Genomic DNA, 19,616 nt, shown 5'->3' on the forward strand with positions numbered 1-19,616 from the left:
ATATTATTATTATTCAAGACAGTTTCACCAAGTTTAAACTTAAAGCAAGTATTATATTTGTATATAGAGAAATTATTGATGGCGAATGTAATTATACTAACCTAACCATTTGTCAAGGTCTAAAACATATACATTACCTATTTGATTCAAAAATCGTAAACAATGTCTATAAAACCTAACAAACTAAACCGTTTAATAAATAAAGCTTTAGTCGTAAGCTGAGTCATCATTCTTCGAGGCAATGACTCAGCAGTCTGAGCTTTCGTGAATACTGTCGAGTAAGCGCCGCACCTTATTGCTCTGTCAGCTAGTAGTGCACTAATACTGATTGATAAACGATAAAATTTAATTGAATAGTTTAATCTATACGAAGAATTATTGTCTCTCTTCATTTATATTATGATTACTATATTATTTTAAGCTAACCTGATATAAGGATAAACTCTTATATCAGGAATTGTAGGTCCATTTATTTCAAAAAGGAACAACAATTATCTTATTCAATAAGCGTAAACACTTTACGTGAAAACAACACAAAAATTATTTTAATAAATTATACGAAAACGTCATATCTTTATCCAGTAAAAGGTCATTAAACGCAAACTTTCGAGGCATCCGCCCGCCCTCGGGGTGTGAGGGTGGTCCGCCCAAACTGTTTATGTGCACAAGCCCGAACATTATGCTTTGACAGCGCTGCGTCATGGGGAAATTGACAAACAGCCGGTTTATGGATCTAGGATGTATTTTGATAGCTATCGCGTTAAGCAAACTCCGTCTCAAAGGACTATGTACCTTGTATGATACAGTGGAAAATGTAGGTTGGTATATCTACGTTTTACACATTGACACAGATAACAAATTAATAATACAATGACCACTATTTAAGCCTTTACTTGTTTAGGTTATGTGAATGTGGTGTATAAAAAGTATATTAAGAATATCCATAGCGCTAAATCACCTACATCATGAGTACACCCCACATACACACCATCACGTACATACCCACACTTATACACCATCACACAACACAACCAATTTAGGCTTAGTTAAATAAATTAATACACAATTAGTTAAATGTATTAAATATTTTATGTTTGTTTGTTTCCTTTCTGTAAGTCTTTTTGTAGTAAAATTTATCATCTTTGGCAATATTCTCAGTGTATTTGTTTGTAATTATATATAATTTATGTTTGCTGTAGGATTACGAAATAAATAAATAAACTAGAATAGACTGTCTATTGATATCTATGGTTAATTTTCAAACTATCAAGAACGGCAAATACGAAACACAACAGCTGAGATATTATTAGGCTAAATTAATATAATTCACAAGCACTACTAAAAGCTACAAATAAATGTCTCTCATAAACATTAAATAACTGACTATTAAATGAAGGTTTAAAGAATAAATTCAATAATTTTAGTATTAAGCAATAAATTCTTGTTTTGTAGGCATTTTAATGTGCTACTTTGCGTAAAAATAACAAGAACAATAATGGTATTTGAATCTCATATTACGCTTACAAAACTATTGCTTAATATAAATAGATCAATGAACTGTAACATTAAAACGTGATCAAAGCAAATTCAATAAATAAACATCGAACGAGGCACATTCATCAACGTTCTGTAGGCGTGTTTACAAACATGTACTTCTCTTTCATCACTGCAATTTGTTATAAAATAAAACCATTGAATAAAACCTGATTCGCTTAACTGCCTTAAAAACTATACTTTTGAGCTTTGTATGAACATTACTTGAACGAATTCAAATAAATCAATTGTAGTTTAAGCCTTTACCTAATCTTTTTTAGGTATTTGGCCGAGCCTAACCTATATTATATAGTCAAAACTTTATTCTGAACGTTAATAAAGAAATACATATTAAATGCTTCATTTTAAATTTAGTAGAACGGACGTGACGTAGTAATAAACTCTCCGCAACTGTTTTTACAAAATATTTGTAAGGAGCTGTAACCATTACACCATGTTGCACATGGCATCTTTATGAAATTAATAGTTCGTTAATAATAAAAATAAAGATTTGTCCTCTGACTGCTGATAGCAGAAGGTATGGCAAATAGGTGCACGTACTTACATGCCCGGGGGAACAACACGCAATATAAGATTACGATACCGCACCAAAAATTTTGGTTTTTGATATAGCATTCCTGATTATATATATATAATCAAATATTTTTTTTTCGAATTTAAAGTACTAGCAAAGTTATAAGTTTACATTAATTTTACCTAAAAATCATTCTTACGGTGTTTCTATTGTTCTTTCCAAAAGCTTTTACGATGCACCATACAGAAGCATTTATTACTATGATTCTCATATAATCTGTTAGAATTAATAAGAGAAGTGAAAGTGATATAGAAAGTAGAGACGTATGACCTACGCAACTCACGAAGTAGGACACGACACTGATTATACAAGATAATGCTATCTTATCAGAAATATTTGATATCTTGCAAATTCCATATAGTAACAAGATTGATTAGCGCTGAATTCATTTAACACAATATGTTTTTCTTAATAGCGATACGACTTTGTATAATAATAAAATCTTATATTTTTTTAAATAACAACGGGCACCTAAGTTATACCAATGGACACTCTTAAAAAGGGGCGCGAGTGCGTTGCCGGCATTTTAGGAATTGATACGCTGTTTTCTAGACGGACCCTAGTTGCTTTGGGTTAAGGTATTTTTCAACGAAAAAAAATAATTACTTTCGTTAGCATAATTTCATAAAATATTTATTTCAATTACATACTTGAAAATAAAACTAGTCTCTATTTTAGTCATAAGTGAAAGTGTTTAAGACCGCTACTGCCATCTAGAGGTGACTCCACAACACAAATTTAATTAAATTCTCTAGAATGGCTCGTAAAAGATTGTTTCCTAAGCAAGGGGTGAAGTAGCAATTACGTCGCACCCTTAGACGTCCGCTCTATGGCCGCCGATTAACCCGCGCGATACATCATAAAATCAAAGGTTTTTGTCAAATTATATAACCAACAAACAAACAAACCAAAAGCATAGTATTGTCTTTTATTAACATAACTTTTACAAATTTAAAGAAAAACAATTTTAACGGATGGAAGTTATGTATTATTGTAAACTTATAATTATTTAAACATAATTTTAAATCGACGTAAACGATTATAAATTTACAATAATACATAATTTCAATCCGTTAAAAGTGTTTTTATTTAAACCAAAAGCAAGTATTTCTGGAAATAGTTAGTTATGAATATGTAAGATTTTGGAACCCTTTTAAGTAAAAAATACCTATGTACCATATACCATAAGAAACTTTATAGTTAATTCCATAACATTAAAAAAATGTTTTATTTTAACATAAAAAGCCTTTTAATGACATCCACCTGGCCCTTTGGTCATGTAAAGACATGTGAAGACATTTTAGGAAGCGGGAAGACTGACAGTAGTATTTTTACTAAAATATTAATTATAGTTTGTTTAATGTTAAATTTCAGTTGTCTTTTTGTATAATACTTAATTGAATTACATTTTCTGTTTTGTTTAACAATGTAATATGTTTTAGATTTGTTTATTGTCTAAGTGTGTTCTTTTATAATGCGTTTAAGAAATAAATGAATGATATTTACTGTCATAATTTCTGCTACTGTACGATATTACCGTAGACGAGGAATTGCGTATTTAATTCGAGGGTAGATGTTAGTGCGGCCTATAGAAGGACTATTCCTGCCCCTCGACTTCACGTACGCTTGACACTAATTACAGCACACGCCTGTTTAATGCCTCTACGCCTTTCATTTCAAAAGCCTCACTCGCAGAAGTTCAATTACAAAATCTTTTCATTTAAATTTCACGCCACTGTTGCCACGGAACGCAATCTTAATTATCACTAACGATTGATACGGTCATTATCTTAATCATTAAGAAAAGTCTATTAAGACTAGATCTTTTGCTAAAAGAACTTGTCTTTTAAAGATAAAGCACAGTAAATATATTTATCTCTTTGTATTGTCGCTACATCAACGTAGAGCAGATGACGAGTATAGAGTGTGATGTCTCTGAACCATGTACGGCATTTACCACGGAGTGTTCAGAGGAGTTGTTCGGATTAATACCTGCAGCTGAGTTTCATTATTGGACATCAAGGCAGAATGCGAAATCCAATCCTATCACTTCAACGTAACTAAGCGTACTAATTCTTAAAAAGACGGCAACACACTTGCGAACCATGGCAATGTGAGAGGCGGTATCGCTAAACATCCGATCCCTAGATGCCTAGAACTGAATCCCGTATAACAAAATTAACTGCACTTCTGACTTACTAGTAACTAGAGTGTAGTTCCCGCGTCATAGCCTAAGTATGTTCATAATGATATTAAACATTCCATGGAGGCGATCGAGAAGGTATGTAAAGTTTAAAATTTATTGGGATGTTTTAAAAATTCTGACCTAACCTAAATTACATGTTAACGTAAACATTAGAAGATACACAAATATACGAACATTGTTAAAACATCCTGTTAAATCACGGCTTTAATGTAATAATAGTACAAAGGAAACATTGCAACGTAATACCTAATATATACAATTCTCGTGTGTTTGTAATAAAACCTCTCGAAATGGCACGACCGATTTCTGCGAAATTTTGTATGCATATTGGTTAGGTTTGCAAATCGGATAACATCTTTTTCTCATCCCTCTAAAGGGTTAAAGTTGTTAAAGGTGGTCCAACTCGACATTTTATTTTAAGACAATTCTTTTTTCTTAATAGGACTAAACAACTTAGGACTTGAACTCACGGGTTTTAAACCTAAAAAGTTTTCGTTTCGGAAAACCGAAGGGAGGGTAGCCTATCAAAATGTTCTATGTAAATGGTATGTACTAAAAAGATAGGCTGAGTAAAATCACATTAAGGAGAAACAAAGTTCGCGTGGGCAGCTACTCTGTAGATAAAATATTAGAAGCCTGTGTATTAACATACGTTTAAGACATAAAACAAACGACCCATTTTATGTGTCTGTGGTTTTAGAACATCCTTATATTGTTCTATTTGAATAACTTTGTTGCATACTGTGGTTACAATTTGCATTACAAAATGGAATTGCGGTATACAGCATGTCACGTTAAAAAACTATGCAAAATAAAAAATGCACTCAGAGAATACATGTCAATCTTAATGATTTGAGTTTTTATCAACCGAAGGAATCATATCATTATTTGATTTAAAACAGATTTACAAAATTCCGATGGGTTGGAATCATGCTTTATGATTCAATAGATCATTTAATTTTGTGTTTACGGATTTTCGAAGGTTCCCCATGGATGCCTTGATACCCGTTTTAAATTTATCTGCGAACTCGAAAAATTGAGAAACCTGCTCGTTTACTGGTTTAAAACGAAATAAACAAAAGTTTGATTAGCTTGAAGTATTAATTTCGCTCTTTTGTTAAAATATAGATGATTATTTCACTGATAATGACAAACATACACTACAGGTAGTTAAAAGAGCTGTGTATTTAGTAAATTAAGAACAAACACCGGTTTACAGAGATCTGAACCATTATAATAATTTATTAAAGAAAAGGCGAATAATGGACAGCGATCATTCAATTAGGTAACGGTAAATGACAAAATAACATTACAAAAATGATAAAAAGCGAGGAAGTAATTAGGCTGCAGCCGTGACAAATCAAATTCGAGTAAGTTCAGCATCAAAAACGTTTTAACAATTTAAGTGTTTACTATTGAATTAAACTTATTAATTATCTTCGGACCAAAATTCACGCAATGAAATATTTCCGTGGATACAAGAATCCTACGAATGCCCGAAATAAAGAATTCTCTGCTCCTAACTCTTTGTCGTTCGTTACCCAACTTCTGAACGGACAACTGGAAATACGAATGAAGATGAATAATAACTATTTCCAGTTAACATTAAAACAACTCGACATTCATTAAATCCCACACAAATGCAACCATAAATTGATACTCAAGTAAACGATGTAATCAAATTTGTTAAACGAGCCAAGCACAGGTTGCATATCAGAGGGCTTCGTAGGTTCCATATTAAAGCTAGGCAGGGCCTTTGATATGCACAATAAACAAGATAGCTATTGTGAGAGTGTAGTGAACCGTAACTCACAAGTGAATACTCTCCGTACAATAGCCGTACATAAATTATGAATAGCAACTGATTGTACTCACTGCAAGAGACAAGCTAAATCGTGATCAAACATAGGTGTGGGATACATTGTTAATAGAACAAGAATAAACGTTGGCAGTGTACTAAAATTATTAGTTACATTTATACTACATATATGTAGGTAATGCATAAAAAGCAAACGATGGATAAAAAATTGAATAGTGTCTTTTTTATCTTATTTGCAAAATTTGGTAAAATTAAAATATAAACGATAAAAAATCATGATGAGAAAATAATAAATGATGTGCAACTATGGATACCACGACTTAGCGAGTTTGTCATACTCAATCTAGATATTGGCGAGTTTTAGCCAAAACGCGTTCTTCTGTTATCGTACCATAAATTGAACGTGTACTGAAACTCTTAACAAGGTCATTAAACTTAAATCCACAAAATGTTCTGCTTTCCAATATTACGTACTGACATTGCAGACAAAACGGTAGATGAAAAAACTAAAGGAAGTTGTTGAGTTGATTGCTTTTAAAAACAGTAAACAAGCCGTTTCCAATAAGGTCAAAGGAAGTTATTGGAAATTTCACCACGTGTTACGCCCACGCTTAAGGTTACATTCGTAAAATAGAAGCCCAAGCCGATGTATAAAACAATAAAGTAATGAATAATTCTAATAGGAAAGAAAATTTAAATTTCATTATTGAGTAACCGTATCCTTGTACTGACTGAGCACATTTCTGTGATACATTTGTTTCGCTGTGAATTACAATCGCCAAGTGCTTTTAACCATATCCAAAGCGTATTGTATTTTTAATAAGTAATTAGAATTATTATAAATGATTATTTTGCGTCATCATCGATATGACTAGTTGCAGCTTCATCATGGGAAAAAATCAAGGCAACAGATGGGCTGGTAGAAGTCGTGGTTATGGAACGATGTGACTCCATCACATCTGACTACGAGCTTTTTAGATTAAAAAAAGATACGCTGCAATTCAAGGTGTTCACACCCAACTTGACTGATAAAGCGGCACCTGAAGAAGATAACTTAATAGTTAAGATCACTAATTTTACTGCGCTTCCTATCTATACCGGTGAACTATGTTAGCTAATATTTACAATATTCCATTTTGTTTTATGTTAACATTAGTCATGCTTTATAACGATATACCGTACAGTATTATAAAAAGATAATTATCAAAGGTCCGTTTGATTGTATACTTATTTACTTATTTGGGGCGCGGCGCAGACTTAAGAATTACATATACTATGAAATTTATATTTGTATTAAAAAGAATGAAGTTTGAAACACAGCTACTGTATCTTCAGGCTTTAAATAAAGAGTTAAAATTATAAAAATCAATAGACGTGAAGTTATAAATGAATTTTGCATAATAACGTAACTGACCTTTTCGATCAGCGCTGTAACTGTAAATTATTTCTTATATAATAACAATGTCTGTTTACTTTACACACAAAAACAAATTGTTTTATCTGTATCCAAGAGGTATTCGATTGATGTGAGATACATTTTTCCGATGAAAAGAACAGAGGACTGATATAATTATGTAAGCAAGTGTTTATGAAAAATTCAATGCATGCTCCGATATTATAGTAAAATTCTGTTAATGCTGAGACAATCTCAAAACTAAACTAAAATCGATTTTAATGTGTGAGGTGGATTATGGATATTACTAATACTTATTGGCCACGATAATTATATAGACTAGATTGTAATTCACGTAAAGTCGCAGTCTCATTAGTGTAAAACGTAATATTCAGCTTATAATATTCTAACAGTATAGCAACAACTAAACCCTTTAAATTGTAAGCCTTAAAACATATTTATAAACATATTTTTCGGTAAAGAATATGCTATAGTATATACTTATAAATGAAGACTATATGTACGCTTAATTAAAACAATTAAAGTAATGCTTTAAATTATAACAAAAACCTTTATCTTTGATTTTATACTTTGTTACTTTGGAGAGCCTGTATAAAGCATTTTACAATTCAAGGCTAATAGAAAACTATTAAATTTGTCATAGTTTTTTTCACAATTGACTATAGACAATAGAAAATCTATCGCCCTACATTTTCAGTGACATGACAAGGACGCTTTAGTACTGGAGCACACATTGAAATAACAATTCTTTAATTGCTTCTTTTTATGTTTTAACGTTAACATAAAAAGAATAGAAGGCGTTGTCATCATTTAATAAGGTTTTATATAAATATATGACGTCAACAATGTTTTAGTTGCTCTACAACTTGAGGTGTTTCATGGATGATGCCCTACTCCCAATACCTTCAACTGTTATATAATGTCTAACTCACACAAGTTACGGTACTTCACACCCATTATTTAATCTAAACAAATAATCCAATTAAAACGCGATAAAATTTAAATCGCATTCGAACCATGAAGCCACATAAACGAGTTTTTACGATAACAGGTTAAGCCAACGATCGATTTACACGTTACAATGACCCGAAGACAACTTACACACACATCATTCACCGCGATATTCCCGTACATTTGCACAATCGCACAATATCACAAAAAACTTTCTCAGAGCACGTTTAAAATACCACGATAAAAGTATATGCGCCGTGTTCCCGGTACATTTATCTCAATCTTGGAGTGCCGGAGGGCAAGAGTGCAACACGACTCGCTCGACTGGTGCCTCCCTTCCCGGACCTCAGCCGTAACCGGTTACTCTAGTCCACTACCGATGGATATGCCCTCTCTAACTAGATTACAACGTAAATAAGGTTAGCTACCGCTGGCATTTACTAGAAATGCAACCACAATCAAAATTATTCCTCGCTACATATTAATTCAAATGACTCAATAATTTATGTTGACGTATAAACAGATATAACACGTTTTAATTAATTAAACGCGCAACGAAAGAACAATAAACCTAAAATTAGGGTCAGACCAAGTCAAACCGAGACAATAACATTAAAGCGGGCAGCGAAGCGAAAGAAGAATGTGAAATAACGGTAGCCAGACAATTAGCAAGATATAAAATAACTAATTGGTCGAAAGAGCACAATCATGAGTTATACAATCGTGCTCGTAAATGACGTCAACCGTCGAGACTTGTTAAATCAAAACAGGAGATTAGCATAATGGCGCATCTCGAATGACTATTATCGTTAATCGGAACGCAACAGTGCCGTGACTCTCTGAACTTAACTAGAATCACGACTCGACCGACAGAAACCTTCCGTGCAACAATTGTTTGGAATTCTGGCCTAACCGCTTCATATTCGAAAGCACAATTACACACGATTTAAGATCAGAGTTAAGCCTATGGTATCGTTGTACATTGTCAGGTGAGATTTATTTACGTGGCTGTAACATGCGACCGTGGGCGGACGTGGGATGTAAGACTATATTTCTGCCTACTGGAGCGTTTAATTCCGTTCATGGAGCTAAATTGTCTCTTCTTTTGTAAATCTCTTAAAATAAAGGTGTTTTAAAAAGTAGTTATACAATAGAATTCAATCAACGAATGTTTATAAATAGCTATAACTCGGTGCGGTCGTTTTATATTACCGAACAAAGGAACAATAAAGACTAACAAAGAAGTTAGAAAAGAACAAAAGCAAACATCGAAGCGAGTTAAACGAGCTATTTCCTTCCAAGACGACGCTGTAATAGAAACAACGCTATCACTGATAAACAAAAGTGCAATCAACATTACGAAATCTAGGATAAGGAGAAAAAAAAACAAAAAGCTAACAAAACTTTATCATCATCATTCTTATATGTAGTAAAAGGACCAGGAAATAGAGATGGAATATTATTTAAAGCACAGGTGGGAGTGAGATAGTGGCATAATCGGGGTGTGGCTATCAGTAGCTACTTTGTATGCGCTAAATCTACATAGTTGCCGCAACTGCATAATACATATAACACGTCTCCATACATGTATGTGTACAATATAAGTACAAAAGATATTAGGCCGGCGTGCACATAGCATTATATACTAATTTACTTTCTAAGGCACGTTCACTCTTGTAGATAAATCTAATATAACTGTTTCAAGAGCTTCTTAATATGCAGGTGAAACACCGGTAATAATTAAAGAATTAAATTAATCATTTGATTAATGGCTGTTACAAAACAAAACCATTCAATTATAAAAAACAGACGTATACAAATGAACACAATGAAATTAATCTATAAGCGCTCATGTCAATGACCAAGTGTTCAAGCGGTTATAATAATAGAATATGTACCGGTAGAGGGGCAGCACGCTCCAACTGGCCACAAATCACCAAAATCACTTCATGACGTCACGCGTAACATTTAACTAGCATGTGACGATAGTGCGGTGAAAGGTAAGATGCGTTCCGTAAACGGTTTCGAGTAAAGAGTAGCCGAGTGTAGTGCCGGCGCGCGAGAATGGCGCAAACTGGAGCCGAGAGGGGGAGGGGCTGCCCCTTCGTTGCCCCTTCAGCCCACTCCCCCGCGCCTACACGCGGACCCGGCCACCAGACAGGCTTGCATAATTAATTAGACTTCGCACTCCCGTCATATATTGCACCTTCCGCATGCAAGGTCATCGTTTTCGTTACACGCTTTGACACTATCGTATTGATTACTTCATCGCTGCTTATTAACATACTTTCGTGCTATCGCTTTATTATTCTTTTAAGAACATTAATACAAGTATGTATTAGACTGATTTGTATATTGTTAATTCAATAGCATTAATAATTTCTAAAGTCGTCAAATCTTATACTCCTTCATTGTATATCTATCAAAAGGAACAAAATTTAGAGCGTTCTAATTCAAAGGTAAAAGAGTGCTTCAGGTCAATATGAATAATATTAACCTTCAAATAAAACAAGAACAAAGTAAGCAGTGAGTGGCACATTAAACAGACCCTTTTGATCTCCCCCTGGAGAATGGGAAGGGGGGAGCCGAGCCAGACGAGACCCGGCATCCAGTCGCGATCGATATCCCATCCGCTGCACGAAAACTCGTAACTAACTCTGACAGAGGTGGAAAGTCGGCCGACGACGCAAACTTTGCCGATTACTCACCCCACTTACACTGATGTACATTCAATTTTGACAGATTTGTTATCATTGGCTGTGTAGGTCAACGCTTTCCTTTACATAATATAAATAGTACATAGTTAGGTTATGTACTTTATCGGAATTTACTTGTTCAAGGCCTTAAGTATAAAGCGTTAAGTATAAAGAAAACCTAGTTAAAACCGATAACGTTTAAAGAACTTTATTCATCATTACAATTCTTGTCTTTTACTAGAACATGTATCCTTTTCAATATGACCAGAACTAGCCATTGAAAGACAAGTACATTTCCACACATTACACTTGTACTTCCTTCAAGTCTTATCGCTGAACTATACTACTATATTTTTAATCCGTGCACAAAATATGAAATCACGAATAGAATAAAAACAATAGGCATAAATTGCAGGGTTGTAGTAGATGGAAACAGCGGTAAAAGCATAAAATTTAATATCAAATATATCTCTGAATATCTCTCGATTTGCTTGTGGTGAATTACCGGACTCTATAAAGAAAGCTAAAGTTACTGCTATAAATCAGGCCCTAAAATCGAACCCAACAACAGACCAATATACCAAAATGAAATCTAATCAACGCGTTTGTCCTTACCCTATAAATTTATGATAACGGACAGAAAATGCAAATAATTGTGATCAATCATCGTTATGCTGTCCGAGTAGAATTGACATGGCAGTAAAAAATCGATTATTCCACTCAAGCCTGCGAATACAGGTATTTTAATCGAAAGATTGACGTTACCGATATCTAGGTTAAGCGTGTTTGAATATGGTGAATGAATAATGCAATCGATTTAATTAACTCATGAATAAATATGAGGTAGCATCATTGGGGATAGTGTTTGCGAAATACTGGATTATATCTTCATTAAAGCCGTCTAGCTAAAATCTACTACATTGTTGATATGTGTAATTGTTTCTATGTTCATTTCTGTATTAGGATTTCTAAGGTTTTATTAAGTTGTGCTTACGTCGGTGCGTATTAAAATAAATAAATCAGTGGCGCTACAACTTTTTAGGTCCTCAAATTTATGGGCTGTATCTGTTTTATGATCATTTGTCAATCGCAATCAAGCAAGCTGACACGTCGTCGACTTTTGACGGGTGTATGACATGCCGGTTTCCTCACGATGTTTTCCTTCACCATTCGATCGAATGTTAAATCAGCACATAGAAAGAAAGTCCATTGGTCCACAGGGATCGAATCTTCGATCGAAAACGACCCCAGTGATAAGCACGCTGAGACACTAGGCCAACTGCTCTGTTGACTCTCATTGATGTCTAATAAAATTATACTCTTTGAAAACAGTTTCACAAATAATGTGAAAAATATTGACAAAAACAAGTATCAAAACCAATTCAGTGATAGTAGGAAAAGTTTCAATCTATTCGAGACTCTCACGGAGCTTCCGGAAATAAGCTTCCATTTTCTTCAATTCACAGACCATAAATATAATAATTCTTTTTCAACATTTGTTTGTAAACATTCTTGAAATTCTACGTCCTTAATACGTGTATTATTTCTTCTTCAGGTTAATTAAAGGTTGGCTTTTAACAACAATTGCCAGGTATCTTGCGATATTCGGATGTGATGCGGGTCCATTCTGTCCTTCCTTCCACCAGCCAATCTCTTGCCTTGAATTTTCCTCATAATTATATGCTGCAACAAGTCATATGGATGATGATCGATCCTTATCCGAGATATGTGACTTTCCGTATTTTTAACAGTCTGTATAAGCTTCGTGCCGATTCATTGAAAGACTGAATTTTCATCTAAGTTAGCAATACACTAGTGGCTAGATAATAATTTATTAGATTTTGCCACGAGGTGGAAGATATTACTGGCTGGATTCCAAGTCGACTCTGAAAATGTTTCTGCAAATTAAAGCCGGAACTCAAGTCTCTTTGATATAAACTTGCGAGATTATTTGTTCATCACATTCACAGATTTAAACGCTTTGTATTACATATCTCTATTGGTACAAATGTTGTAATATAATACTTTTTTGCTTGCCTGTCTGCCTGCAATCCTCGAAAGTTGTAAGTTTTATGTAGTAGGATTTTGTTTGTATCATTTTGATGTACTAGATAGATCTATTATAGATTTTTGAATGATCCTTTGAGGAATCCATGTTAAATAAATGATTAATGCAATTCTATCATAATTAATGATTTCTCGTATCACCTTAACACGTTTGCCTCCTATTACTTAAAAAACAGTATAAGAAATCTCTACTTGCTAGCTATATGTTATACCAGTATTATAATATTATTACAGGTTGATTCGTTAGTTTAAAAACTATTTTAATGTATGACAGAACACTAAAGTTTATTTTAGAAAATCTCAATAAAATGAAATGTGAGTCGAACATGATTCAACGGTTTTCCCAATTCAAAGCAAAAACGTCAGTGATCTAGTTAAAATAGAAAAAGTGAAGTTTCGATTCGGGTTAGTGCCAAGTTCTCGACGTTATTTACTGGCTAAGAAAATGTACACTATGATGATAAAGCGTATAAGTACCTAATATATATGCCAAAAGATTTTATGTTTACGATTGGTAAAGCGTTGTTATACTAAACAGGCAATATAACGTATGTGCCTATAATACATTTAAGATGTAGGGGCAAAAAAGTTATCATTATTTTTTTATTTAGGTAACACAATGTACACTTATGTACGCCAATAAAGAAATAAGTATTAAATGCTAAATGCTTCTAATTTTATATTTCCAGCCTGGCAATAAACTCTTCACCACTCTTTTGGATCGCAAAGTATTTAAGGAGTAATGTTTGTAATTAGCTGTAATGGATACCGAGGAAAATTCGTCGTTGGACGCCCTTCCATCAAGTGGAAAGATGGCCTGGTAAGGGTGGGGGAACGGCGATGGAAACTTTAGGTAACAGGCCTTAGCAGTAGACGTCAACAGGCCGAAACGACGAAGCTAAAGTTCCTGACAGGAACAAACATGTAAAACCTTTTTTTTACAGGTAAAACCTACTTTCGATGATTTCGATAATCATTATACGTTCAGTCAGCTAATTGAGGATCTTTGATCGAAAGTAAAAGTATGGTACATCTAACAATGTTTACTTATTCACGAGCACGCATAGGTATCTTTAAGATGAATTGTTCATAGATTTACGGGGGCTTATGCCTCCGAAAAGGGTCGCTGAACCAGACAAATTGCTGAGAAGGGGGACATTGGAACGCAACGATGGACTTAATCGTATTATTCGCTGGATTTATGTCGACTTAAATTTTCGGTCGGATTAAAATTGTTAAGTTCACAAAGTGTGTGGAAATTGCTCATTTATTACGTTTATTTGAAATTTATGTTGAAAATTCTTTGGCTTATAATATATAATTATTACAATGTTTATTTAACACGACATTAGGAGTGCAGACATACCAAAAGCCTGCTGTATAACCGTCCAAATTACTTGTAAATAATGTCAAAGCAATATCTTAACATTTATTTTAACATGAATCATAGGAGTAAAAAGCAGACGTCAGACTAAAATAAACTAGACAGGTTTATGACTAAAAGCTAATTATCTAGTGTTGGAAGTGTACTAAATTAGATTTTCCCAGAAGTCAAGCATTTCCAAACAACTCAAACAACCAGCGATTAACATTAGTTTTGAACAATGTTCAAAGTTCTTGTTCAATATTCTAATGAGTTTAGTGATGCAGAAACTCTATCGTTTACTGCACCATATGGAGCTTTATTTAATAGTCCACCTAATTAGTATACAGTTTTATTATATTTAAAACTCCTGTACAGGAATTGTAGAGACTCAGAGATTAGCCAATTACTAAACATGATTTCAACTTTACCGATTTATTTTCAAAATTAAAATGCCGCACTTACATTCATATATAATACATAAAAATGATAACACAATATCTATTTCTGTCGCATTTGTCATACATATATTTCGATCTATAGACTCGTGTGCTCTCTTTCTTACGTGAAACAATCTACAATCATTTTCATTCATTTTTTCCTTATAATCTTTTTGTATATATTATTTATTACAGTTTTGGCTTTCTCACAAAAAAGCAATTATACTTCTTATGTATAATGGTTTTCTGTTATATATAATGTTAACTATAGGATTACGAAATAAATTGCACCAACAATATAAGTTTTCTACATGGAAAAAAGATTGCTTACGATAAGCGATATTATTTTTTCTTTAACTGTGAACATAAGTGAACTGTTAAATACATATCATTATTTTATATTTCCGGGCTCCTTGGCTCCTTGGCTCGTCTGAAATCTTAGTATAGATTTAGCACTAGCACAAAAGGAAGAACATTGCAAGGAGTCCTCTGAGTCATACCGTCTTTAGCTTTAGTTAAAAATAGTAGAACACGTCACCCGGCGCCCGATAGGTCGATAGACCTGAATACTTAGTTTAGGAATATGGTGATGTTAATGTGCTCATTTATCATTCAAGTACTCGTATTTTAATTAAATTTGGATTAGTTTGAGTTTTATATACATATATTATTATCGTTGGTTGTTGCGAATTTATGTTTAAAATATTTCGCTGGATTATCATGGATTATTACATGTGATACTTTCTAGTCAGTAGATGGCCTTAATATAATTATTTTATAAGGCTCTCATAATATGAATTATAGTCAACTTAATGTTTTATTTGTGATACAAAGAAAACATAGCTAAAGTTTTGTTATAGACTTCTCTTCAATCATTTGAATTTTTATAACGGTCTAAAAAGATGTCCAGAGAAAATAGAATCATACCACATAAAAAAAAATATACTTGACACGTTTTTCTTTCCTATATTAGACATTGACCATTCATAAAAAATCTGTAAACATTACTCATAGAATTTCAAGAGAAACAAATATCAAACACTTTGAGCGTGCTGTGTCCAATTGGAGCTCTTCAAACATTGTTGCAAACTTACTTGGAGATTGGAGCGAGATCTTCTCGGCATGACTCCCACGACTTCTCCGCGCATAATGGACTCAATCACTGTAACAAAAAATAGTTGTGAAAATTTTAATCAATTGTCTTATATGAGTATTAACAGAATATACTGAGACCTGGAATTAACAGAGAAGGTATGAAATAGAATAACGCATTTTCCTCTTATAAGTGATTAATAGCCTTTGCCAATCATTTTGTCTTTACGTAAGTCTTACTGTAAGTAATAAGATACAACTTTATAAAAGATCACGGTGACCAGGATTGATGCAAGCCATTTTAAATAACGATGTTATTAAAATGTTTTTTCCGTTAAAAAGTTTAATTAAAGTTGTTCCTTCGAACCGAGGCTGGGCCGGGAAATGGCTGCCTAATATAAGTAAAATTTACTCGTATAGGATAAACAGATAAAATATAAAATATAAGTAAAATTTAAATACAACTATTATATAATATTTGACGCGTTTTAAGACGCGTCAGAATATCACAAACATATACAGAATCAAGCTTCCCTATACGTCTATGTCAGTTTCTGACAGCTCATTTTGACAGAATTTCTGTAGTTACTTAATAAGCTCACAGCTTGTTTACTCATACACACTGTCGTTATTTAATTTTATAATAGCTATTTGATTTTACATATTTTTCGTGCTACAAAGTTGAGGGTTAACACGGTTACGTTTGTCATTGATTAAGAGCGTCTATAGTCCAATACATATTACATAATTCGTAGTATTGTCTTTTATTTACATAACTTTTACACATTTAAAGAAAAACACTTTTTTAACGGATTATAGATATGTATTATTATATTTAAACTTATAATTATTTGTACATAATTTTAAATTTAAACCGACGTTTCGCGTGCTTTACAGCGTGCGTGGTCACGGTGACTGAAGACAAAGGTGTTAAATGTCAAAAAGTATTACAGCTGCAGAAAAATGTTGTGTTATCTGTATTTATTTCCCCGGAGTTGGTATCGACTAAAAGATGTAGGGTTTTAGTCGATACCAACTCCGGGGAAATAAATACAGATAACACAACATTTTTCTGCAGCTGTAATACTTTTTGACATTTAACACCTTTGTCTTCAGTCACCGTGACCACGCACGCTGTAAAGCACGCGAAACGTCGGTTTAAATTTAAAATTATGTACAAATAATTATAAGTTTAAATATAATAATACATATCTATAATCCGTTAAAAAAGTGTTTTTCTTTAAATACATAATTCGTCTTCTTTTACAATAACACCCCACGTCCTTGGTCAGAGAGACAAAAGATATCTGTGTACTATGGTTACCATTTGTCACATGGCAAAACATGAAAGGTTAAAGTAAACATTGTGTTAGCAGGAATAGGGCAAAACGCAAACATATAAAGAACAATGTTCAATACAGACGAAGTCTAGTTTATATTAAGAACATGATACATGCGAACTTGCAAACAATGCTTTATTTTCTACGGCTTCTTGCATCCAATTATGCACTTAGGCTACCTGATACAGGTTACAATAACACGAAGATTTCATGTGCAAGCTATTTTAGTACTTATAAACATATAAACATATGGTGTAAATCAAATCGATACTGAGATTACTGCGTGTGTGAATCCGAAATTAATTCTTTATATGCTTTTATACAGTTTAGAAACATAAATGTCAAGATATAAAGATCGAATATCTCGTTTACATAATTAATTTGAGTTTAATTATAAATGGCGTAATTTTAAATAGCACAGGTTTATTACACATTTGATAAAAACATTTTTTTTAAACCCTAAAGCTCAGAAATTTATGCATCATGATACCATATATATGCATATTTGTGTAATTCTAAAAGCAAAGAGCATAAGAGAATTATCTTTGCTTTTATGAAATTCTAATTATAATTGTAATTTGAGCTACCTCTCGCCGTGGGCAGACATTACTTCTTTTTGCGACCTTTTTAAAAATATTTTTTCTCAGTTAATGCGCACATAATTAATCACCAAAGCCTTCATCAGGAGTAAAACTGTACATTGGTAAATAGATGTGGTCGGAGGACTTTATTGTATAATATATAAGGGTACAGAAATGAAAATGTAACGGCATCAGGACAATAACATAAGGGTAATAATATATGTCCTGTCAATATAACATTATCCACCGAAACGCCTCGATTCTCATGATTTTTTATGCATCTTCAGTAAGATTGAGAATCGGCTACTACTTATCTTTCAAACCCCTAGTGAAAAGGGGTATCCACCCTAAAATTTTGTTTTTTTAGACAATATTTTTTGTTTTTAATTTTTTAAGATTCATACAAAAATATATACAACCCTTAATTTTCATCTACCCTCTGCGATCAATCCCTATTTTTATTTAATGGTTGTCTTGTCACATAAACTCTGAGGTTTATATAGAGAAAAACCTAAAAAGTTTTAATTCCGAAAAACCGAACAGTCTCTGGTAGCACAGCAAAATTTTCCATATCGGTATGTACAAAAAGGATAGGCCAGGTATTAAGGAGAAACGAAACTAGTTGCACTATAAATCATTTGGTCTTTATAACCTAGACAGATGCGCAGCCATATCATAGTTTACATAACATTACATACAGGCTATAGATATTAAATACACGAGTAACTTTATCGCTGACACATAAGTTGTGTGTGCAATAATGCAAGATAATATTACGCTTCACTATGTATGTTATATGCGGAGTAGTTAAACTATTTTTAGTGCAATGTCAGGTTATGTGTCATTTTTTCATAATGTTTTTATTAAAAAAAGAAATTGGTTTAGCATAACTTTTCGTTACCATCTACATTCGATTCTGTAGTGTTTCGGATCGATTGTTATTAACACATATATCGCGGCTCAACTTTTTGCCACATTTGAGTTAACTTATCGATTTCACCTACTGTAGAAAATTCCTTACTAACAACACATTTTTGTATGGAACTTGAATAACGTATACAGCGAATTTAAAACGGCACGGAACCTGTTTTTTTTCTATTACATGGAATTTGTTTACTAATTTGAGGTCGCTGATTATAAATCAATTTGTTTCTATAACAGCTATGGTTTGATATATAGCTATTAGACATTATTTAGAACTACATTTAAACTTTAAATGAAGTGAGTCGACGTATACGACGAGAAATATCTGTCAAAATGATCCTTACTTTTTGACATAAAAAAAAAACTTACGATTATTTTGGAACATAAGATCACTTATTCCACGTCATACAGACAGAGGGCCGAGAGAAAAATCCGGCGTAAAAAACTCTCGGCAAATCATCACTAATCTCTCCTTAAAGTTCATCAAACAGAACCTGATTACTTTGGATTCTCTTAACACTAATGAATATAATTACTAACTACTGCTAATTCGTGTGGTAACATTGTGTGATAGAAAATGTATGGTATACGTTCA

The 19,616-nt window shown here is 33.0% G+C and overlaps 1 protein-coding gene across 3 annotated transcripts in view; it reads right to left on the reverse strand.

Moving 5' to 3' along the window:
• LOC110992579 (lysine-specific demethylase 3A) overlaps window positions 1-19,616 on the reverse strand; it is a 131,308-nt gene that overhangs the window by 63,201 nt on the left and 48,491 nt on the right. For 2 of the 3 annotated variants that reach the window (XM_022258458.2, XM_022258457.2), the window contains exon 6: window positions 16,179-16,246. In XM_022258458.2, coding sequence (XP_022114150.2) covers window positions 16,179-16,246 — 68 coding nt within the window. Of the gene's footprint in view, window positions 1-10,416; window positions 10,440-16,178; window positions 16,247-19,616 lie in introns of those variants that run through there. The other variant, XM_045629590.1, reaches the window with a different exon arrangement.

The sequence above is a fragment of the Pieris rapae genome, chromosome 9, assembly GCF_905147795.1.
Source record: "Pieris rapae chromosome 9, ilPieRapa1.1, whole genome shotgun sequence".
Taxonomy (NCBI): Eukaryota; Metazoa; Arthropoda; class Insecta; order Lepidoptera; family Pieridae; genus Pieris; species Pieris rapae.